Source organism: Mytilus edulis, chromosome 2 (assembly GCF_963676685.1).
Source record: "Mytilus edulis chromosome 2, xbMytEdul2.2, whole genome shotgun sequence".
Lineage (NCBI taxonomy): Eukaryota > Metazoa > Mollusca > Bivalvia > Mytilida > Mytilidae > Mytilus > Mytilus edulis.
The window spans coordinates 24,629,016-24,638,247 of record NC_092345.1 but is presented as its reverse complement, the minus strand read 5'-3'; the positions used below and the strand labels follow the sequence as shown (position 1 = coordinate 24,638,247).

The 9,232-nt window shown below is 32.1% G+C and overlaps 1 protein-coding gene across 1 annotated transcript; it reads right to left on the bottom strand.

Moving 5' to 3' along the window:
- Positions 1–1,080: 1,080 nt before the first annotated feature.
- Positions 1,081–8,765, bottom strand: LOC139511780 (B-cell lymphoma/leukemia 10-like). Its single transcript, XM_071298839.1, has 3 exons — positions 8,618–8,765; positions 4,019–4,298; positions 1,081–3,189 (listed from the first exon to the last, which is right to left on the bottom strand). Exons 1-3 carry the CDS (start codon positions 8,675–8,677, stop codon positions 2,927–2,929), a joined length of 603 nt encoding a protein of 200 aa, XP_071154940.1. The 5' UTR covers positions 8,678–8,765; the 3' UTR covers positions 1,081–2,926.
- Positions 8,766–9,232: the final 467 nt, after the last annotated feature.

The window sequence follows — 9,232 nt, the reverse complement described above, 5'->3', positions numbered from 1 at the left end:
AATATGACAATTTTGATTACACGAGGGGTACACACTATGCAGCTATGTATAATTTAATGCTTCTACTTTTAAATTGAAGGGACTTGTTTGGGTTTTGTTGGTGTTGTTGCATATATATGTTTTAACATACAAATTGATCGTTGCAATCATGCCTCAGTGTTTCATCTTGTTGCAAATATGTTTACTCTATATTCATCAATCATACATATTCAAATAAGTCAAATTGACAATCACGTCTCTGACATGTTCCAGCACTTCATGTTTCACTGAAAACAATTAACTTATGTACCCTTTAAACGAGCAAATCACATTTCTTATCTAGAAAAAAAAACATCAAAGAAACCCTGAAAGAAAAGTCGTACTTCGTTTTAAAAAGAATATGAGCCACAAAAAAAATGACAAAAAAAAATTCATGTTTTAGAAAAGACAAAAGATATTTTGTAAAAATATATTTGAGTTGCAACTTTATACGAATGTTGGGTTTTAATCGCCTTTCTGGAATAACTTCACAAATACGCTATAAATGAAATATCTGGAAGTAAATGAGTTATAGAAAACAAATGATATTGGGTATCTATCCATGACACAAAATCAAGTCATGCAGAGTAATAAAAAACATACACAAAAAGCAAAAAAAACAGGCCCTTTATTGCTGTTCTTCATCTCATATAAATACTTGATGCACTTATAATCCTGTTAATGATATGAAAGAAAGCAACATCACGTTTCTGTCTTGTAATTGGTCGTTTCATAATCTAATGCATCCTGGGTAATATTTTCAAAAGCGTAAACCAAAGCGTTTTGATTGGTTTAAAACGTTATAAACAATGGAAATTCAACCAATGACGTAACGTTATTTTTACTTTGGGGTACGAACAATGAAATCACCCATGATGCTTTAGATTCTGAAACGGCCAATTGTTCAGTACATATTTTACCGTCATAGTATCCCTCTTCCTTTAAAATACACAGAGTGCTATCAAGACCTGTACGTTAGATACATTGTAATAGCATTATAACTACTACACATTGGGTCGTTTTCTTATCTTATAGAGGGTAAATGTACAAAGTTTGCATTCGGCGAATACGAATACTTTATTTCTCATAAACTACAATTACATAATTATAGAGAACATACAAAAATATAATTACTATAATGGTACAATTATTACACGCATGTGTGAACAATACAATGAAATTTACTTGGAGGATTGACTTCTACATTTAGAATATTAATAAATTTACATAGTTTTTCTAATATTACAATATTATATGATTTAAACAGTTCATCAAATTTATAGATATTAGGGTTTGAACCAAAAGTATTTCGGTAAGAATGTCTTTCTTTCAAACTTAAATGTTTCACAATTCATAATGTAATGGTACTCGTCACCAATGTCGTTTGAGTCACAAAGACGATAAAGTCTAAATATTCAAACGGAATAGAAGCACAAGGAAATGCACAAATTCAAGATCATAATATTACAAATACAATTACAATCTGGAGATATATAAACAATAACTGTTTAGTGTCTTTAAATATCAGCTGTATTTGTACAAGGCTGGAAAACAAGGTGTATGCGAGCTTTTATGGAGCTATTACACCTGTTTCGAGCCGAGTACAAATACAGCTGATATTTAAAGACACGAAACAGTTATTGTCTTTATCCTGCAATTAATTCTGTATATTATTTGTGTTTTGAAAGACGAAAAAACACATGTTTTGCATTTATTTTCTATTTGAAATCCTTTGAGGCCCGTGTTGTAATACGATACAGTAATCACACATTCAGCTGAAGACGGGTTCGCAAAAAAAAAAGAATCTCGAATGGTGAACAATAACACATCGCTCAAGGTGAAAAATTATCTATTTTAACATAACAACTAATTTCAACAATAAAAACAAATAACAAAACATTGTCAAATTTGAAACAGAAGTGTACCAGTTGTCCTACGCTTCAGACTTGACATTCACTAAACATGCATGATGAAATTGACATGGTTGATTGTGTAACACAATCATACACATTCAAGTTTTGAAATCGACAATTGTCATCGTCATTGGAATGCATCTGGAATACACATTCTGAGGTCACACAGGTTCAAACAATACTCAGTCCGGCAGTGGGCGGAGCTTTAAAGCGATATCTGTATAGTATACAGATACAGCATAGCAATATATGTAGGACTGTATCTGTATAGTAGGACACCTAATTGCAGGATAAAATACTCAGCCCGGCAGTTGGTGGAGCTTTAAAGCGATATCTGTATAGTATACAAATACTGCGTAGGGCTGTATCTGTATAGTAGAGCACCCAATTGCAGGATCAGGGGCGGATCCAGCCATTAAAAAAAGGGGGGTCCCAACCCAGGACAAAGGGAAGGGGGGGGGGGGGTTCCAACTATATGTCCCCATTAAAATGCATTGATCGTCCAAAAAAAAAACGGGGGCTCCAACCCTAAAGACATGTACTGTTGTCCATCATGGTAGTTGCTTAAAATTGCTTAATACCACTTCATTTTAACTCTGGTGAATCGTTGTTTCATTTGAAAACTTTTTTTATATAAGATTAATATCTTTTTTGTTTGTTTGTATTGCTGTGTAATTAATGTTTATACAACATCTCACTTCATGTCAATGCTTACATTAATATCCTTAATTGCAGTATTACTAAATATCAAATTATAATACCATAATCAAAAAAAAAAAGCAATAATCACCAAAAACAAATATAATAAAACCGTGGAAAAAGTGAAAGGGGTACAGTAACTGTTAAATAACAATATTTAGTTTCCGAAATGATAAATATTAAAGGTACATACATGTATATAAGTTAGCTAAAAGAAATACATTTGAAACAAGTACATCAACCTAATCGTACATTTTGAAAATTCCTAACTTCAACAAGTTAATCTTAAATGTTTATCAAACATCACTATGGTGCTGTTTGCACTCTTTGTCGTGATGTCGACCGGAAGTCTCGTTTCTTCTAGGTGATCTTTTGTTTTGACATTCTAAATAACTCCCTCGTAACCAAATATAATCAAGATCTTTTTCGTCAACTGGGGTGATACTGGTATCCAACGATTCAACACATTGTTTCTGTGGTTTCCTATTTGGTTTAGGTAAAGTGTTCACATCTACTTTCAGATCTACTTCTATAGAACATTGTTTATCTTTTAAAAGTGCTGAAAATATATAAAAAAAATAATCTTTAAATTTGTTTCATAGCTAGTCTAGCAATTTTGCAAGTCAGCTTAATGAGAGTTGTCGAAATAAATAACTATCATAGATATTTTTAAATATACATTTTGAAATAACTTTACTGATTTGAATTGTTTTACAATTTTCATTTCGGTGCCTTTTATGCTTGTTTGAAATGTTTTACATTTTTCATTTCAGGGACTTTTATACTCGTTTGAATTGTTTAAAGCATTTGTCATTTCGGGGCCTTTTTTATAATTGACAAGTACAGTATGAGTTTTGTTCGTTATTGAAGGCCGTACGGTGACTTATAATTGTCAATTTCTGTGTTATTTTGGTCTCATGTGGAGATTTTCTCATTGGTAATCATACCACATCTTGTCATTTTTATATTTACAACGTCTTATACATGCATTACAATTATAATAAACAGATTACCAGTTCTAATTTGACTGCATCAGTTGAGCATTCGACAATTGACATGGTCGAACAAAACTTACAAACGAATAAGAGGCTGATTAAAATAAAATGGACCAAAGTTTTAAAAAAACTAAGTATAGCTGATCTATAACTTTGAACATGGGGGAGAGGAACTGGGGAGATAGTGTGATAGCTCTGAAAGTTTTGTTATAAAAATATGTTGCAATGCTGTATTTTGATTAGAGTCGTAGTGCTTGCGTCAAATAAATTTTTTTCTAAGGCTGAATACGTATTTAAAATGAAACATATGATTAATTCTTTTAAAACTTTTATTATAGGATATGCGATTGCTGCAAAGTACATATTCTGAAAATTAACAAGGATCAAACTTACCAATTAAAGCATTCTTCCTTTTTTCGAACTCTTTATTGAGCATTTCGACGAGAAAGGTTTGAGTTTTATTTCGTTGTATTGATAGCACCAACATTTCATAAGCTTGAGGTCCTTTTGTGAGAAGGATATCTAAAAGTTTTCCAACTTTTGAAGTTTGCGTAGTTTCCTTTTTTATATTTTCCGAATCATCCCTTGTTATGATGAACTTTGACCTAAGAAAGTCAAAATGATCTTCTGGATTTAAGTATTTGCAAAGATAAGACCGTTTTTCATCTAAAATCTGAAAAGATAAGAAACTCTTTGAACATATATGTTTAAAAAATAACTATGTTTTTACTGTATACGTTATAGTTATTGACCAAGCAAGTCGGTATATTGGATTTAATCTGCACGGCTCGGGTGACCCTAATTAACCCGAACGACGTAGGAGTTCGGGTTAAAGGGTCACACGAGCCGTGCAGATTAAATCCTATATACCGATTTGATTGGCCAATAACGGTTTTAACACATGACGCCACCAACGGCTCCTAGGAAATTTAATAGAGTAAAGAAAGGAAAAATGAGCCTTTTTATAGTAAGAGGTTGGTAAGTTTTAAATTATTATATTTTTTTTTATTTAGGCTTCTTCTTCAGTTGTTACATTTTTTGCAATTTAATTGTAGATTTTTCTATCGTTTCTGTTAAATTTATTCATAATTACCATTTAATTAGTGACGAATAAGACTTTGACATATGGTCCGAGAACACAATTATTTCGTAGTGCATTTCTTTTAGAACATAAATGAAAATAAAAAAAAAATCCCACCTGCGCTTTCTCAAAGAAACTTTTACAGTGTGTTGTACTACTTATGGGACAAATTATATCAAAATTATAGAAAAATTCATCGCCTCTAATTCAAAATATGGACAATTTTATGTTTAGGGCGTCTTGAAATCTTTTGACAGCTTCCGAAGTACTAATTTTCAATCTTTTTCAGCTGGACCAAATCACTACTTTCCTTTAAAATTCAGGACCCAATTTTTTTTACAGTGTAATTTCACCCCCCTACTTGCAATTTGAGGCATTAAACATGGAGAAATAAATTTGGAAGGGGTATAAAAATTAATGGCAAGTAACCAACTGTCAACACTAGGGACTATATTCGTGAACAACGAATCAAAACGAATCAAGGGACGGAACAACGAATCAAAACGAATCAAGGGACGGAACAACATAAACCAAGGGACGACAATTGTGGTCTCGGACCATATTGTGTACTTTCAAATCTATGTATGCAAAATCATAACTGAAAGCCTTTATTTACGGTTATTGAGTAATTTAAAAGATCATTAATAAATTATTCTTTCCCTCAATGATATACTTAGAGAAAGATGAACCGAGTAAGATGTTAGTACATTGTATACATTTAGAATGTTAAATAAACACAAACAAAGTTTCTTTTATCAATCTTTTACCACCCCAGACCCAAAATTGAAATTCGATCCCCAAATAGTCACTTTATAGGAATAAATATGCAAAAAGTCGTAATGAATTCCATTTAGTCTAAAACTTATTCAAATCAGATTTCATTTATTTGAATATTCTTAAATACATGATTTCTTTTTTGGCAGAAACTACAAAAAAAAATCAATATTATATGTTCGGACTTTAAAACTCTGATTTAAGATTTACATTGTGTACATAAAGTATAATAAAATATTTTATGTCCCCCCGTTTAGATATTAAAAAAAAGGAAGGAAGGAGAAACCTTTCTTTTTTCATAAGGGCCTCCTTTGCCAAGAAGTCTGGGTAGATCTACTGAAATCACTAGACAGTTTTGAGGACAAGCTCCGCCCGTGCGTGGGTTCTTGACTCCAATATTAATCGATTAGGATTGTCAGTTTTCCTATCGAAGGTCGGTGGTTTTCTCCGGGCACTCCGGCTTCCTCCACCAATAAAACTGGCCGCCACGAAAAAGCCGAAATGTGGCGCTTAAAAGTGGCGTTAAAACAACAACAATCAATCAATAATTTGTGTTTCCTATTTTGAAACTATGATGTTTGTACAAAGTTTTTAATAAATCAACTTCAAGGCAGATGGCGGATTCGGGAGGGGGAGGGGGTGAATAGGTCGTTCACCCTTGGATTTGGACAACGTAATGTTTTAAGTCTCGCTACAATCTTTGATATATATATTTTTTTTATTTTATAGAATAACACCCCTTTCGAAATCCAGGAAACGCCCCTAAAGGTAAAAATATATTTGAACTGTGCAGTATATCTGAGGTAGTTAATGCACACCTTAGCTGTGCCGGATTATTCATTTCACAACACAGTAAGAACAAAGAGATTTTATCTATGTCATGTGTTGTGGAGGTGATTTTTATTTACATAACAACAGTGGATGTTACAAAAACAAATTAAATATGTGGGGGAAACATTGCAGAACATAGAATTATCTGTAGTAAAAACATATTGGAGTATTTAACATTTTGTCAGGTTAGGGCCTTAATGTTAGTTTATTCTGTTACATATTCTTATATCGGACTCGAACTTCCTTTAAATTGAATTTTACTGTGCATATTGCTGTGTTTGTTTATTTCACATTTGCTAGGAAGAGGGTTGAGAACACACAAAACTTGTTTAACCCATCAATTTTTTTTGCGCCTGTCCCAAGTGAGGAACCTATGGCTTTTGTTAGTCTTCTATATTTTTTTTGTTAATTTTGGATTATTAAAATGTTTCGAAAATTAGTGAGACGTCTATGTTTGCTGAACTACAGTAACTATACATTAATGTTAATAAGACAGTTAAAGCCCGGGTGCAGGATTTCTCACTGTCTTGAATACCCATTGGCGGCTTTAGGATGTTTTCTGCTCAATGGTCCGTTGTTGCCTTTTTGATGCATTCTCAATTCTATTTTATGGGTTTTGCTTACTAGTATTGGTTTTATAGATCTTCCGATTACCTTGTCTCATATACGTTAGATTTTCTTATTCCCTTTCTTTTTAATTAATTCGATATGGATCAACCTTCATAATTTTGGAAGAATCAGTTTGAACCCAAAATAAATATAAAAAAATATATTCTCTCTATTAATAGCTAGTATCGTTATAGAATAACGATTATTTAAACCATAACATAAAGTACCACGACGTTTTACTTTCGTCACATTCCATGATTTTATACAACAGACATTTTCATAAGCCTTTATAAGACAGTGAAATTTGATAATCGATATAAAAGCTTATACTCGTCTTCTAATTTCATTCTACACCCGTCACCTTTATCCGATTTGTATACTACGATGGACAAAGTGTGTGTGTCAATTAATAATTAAAGTGTATGATTTTCAAGGTGAAAGTGAAACATTATATATAATAATAACAGTTTCCAACGATAAATCAATACCCTTTTTTCTCAAGAAAACGATTTACGAAAAAAAATTGTGACCGCATAAACATGTATTATATAACAACAAGGATTGCATGATGTATAGAAGTTTGGTTCACGGTGCTCTCTGATCCGACAGTTGAACTCATGCATAAGACAATCTTTCAATTGGCTGTTTGGGATGTATAAATTATTAAAAACGCAGCCACACTCAGTCTAAGATTCCTGCTACAAATCGTTCAACCTCCACTTCCCTCAATTCTACTCAAATTCCCTCCCGCTACTCGTACTCCGACCACTACCCCTTACTCCCAGACGAAAATCTGTCAAAAAAGATTTTACAGAATATCCCCTTTTCACCCCCCTCGCTTATAATAGGAACAATATCTACATAATTTTTAGCATTCTCTAAATGTGTTCTCCTTCAACTTTTCCCACAGAAGCAGAAACTGTAGCATGGGAAAGCAAACGTTATTTCCTTGTTTATTTTAAAGATTCCCACTCCCCCGGCGACTCCTCATCTTTTACCTCCATCCACTTTACTACCAATACTCTCTCCCTACTCTTACTCGCATCTCCCTCTTCTCATAGACAAAAATGGTCAAAATTTATATCCATAATAACCCCTTTGTTACCTCCTACATACTAAATATACTTCATTCCCAACTCACGATTCCTTCACCTGTAACTTCCGCCACCTCATTCCCATGTTCTTTACCCCTGTTCTCCCCGGTAATAACCGAGAACAGAAACACTAGGCCTAATTAATATTTAAAAATTATGTTTATAATAACAAAATTAAGAAACAAAGAGTTCTAAGTTAAGCGGCAAAGCAGTAGGATAGACAACTTGAGACTAAACATGTAATAATGCGCACCTAAAATATACCAGGACGAAATGAACTAATTGATATGAATTATAAACAATAAGTAAAGCTAAAAATAAATGAGAAATGATTTCATTCCATATTTAGGCTGTAGTATTTCCATGTCACAGAGCAATACAAAATCATTGTATACTAAGTTTGTTTACAATTACAAAATGTACTAGTTATAATAATTCGCAAAGATACACACCAACATCCGGTATTTAAATACATGTACGAACTTTAACAGTTTAAGATGGTGTGTTTATTTACCTGTTCCGGTTGAAATAGGATAAGTTTTTCTAAAATTACTTCTCGCTAATAATTCTAAACAATGACAATATAATAGAAATAATATTTACATAACGTTTAGCATTCTCTAAAATTTCTTCTTCTTCAACTTTGTCCACAGAAGGCATCATGACAGCAGAAAGTCAGAAACAGAAACATGGGGAAAGCCAAAGTTAATTATTTCCTTGTTTATCTTAAAGATGTACACTAAAGGTAAAATCCCCGACGGTAATTTAATTTGAATCCGTTTTATTTTATGATTTAATATTGAGACATTATAGTCCACAGTGACACTAGTCTTAACTTTTTGTTAAGTAAGGAAATTACCTTTGTCGTTTTTTCTGTTAAATTTTAATTGTATATCGACATTAATAAAAAAAAAATATAAAAATAAATCAATCAAATGTATATTTCCATATAAGGGCGTTTTTCAATAAAAGCGTAACTTTCAGACCTAAAACAAATGCAAAACCAACTTGTCTAAAATTTAATTTCAAGAGTTATTTTGAATACTTCTATAATAGACCTGTTTGTAAACAAAAAGTGCAATCTTAAATATTCTTTAAAATGATATTATTTTCATAATTTGTGTACTGTTTCGACGAAATTTCTTCTAAACACACATATTTTTTGCAATTTTAAATGTTTCCTATAGACATTCCAGTTTGTTTAATACTTTTAATACT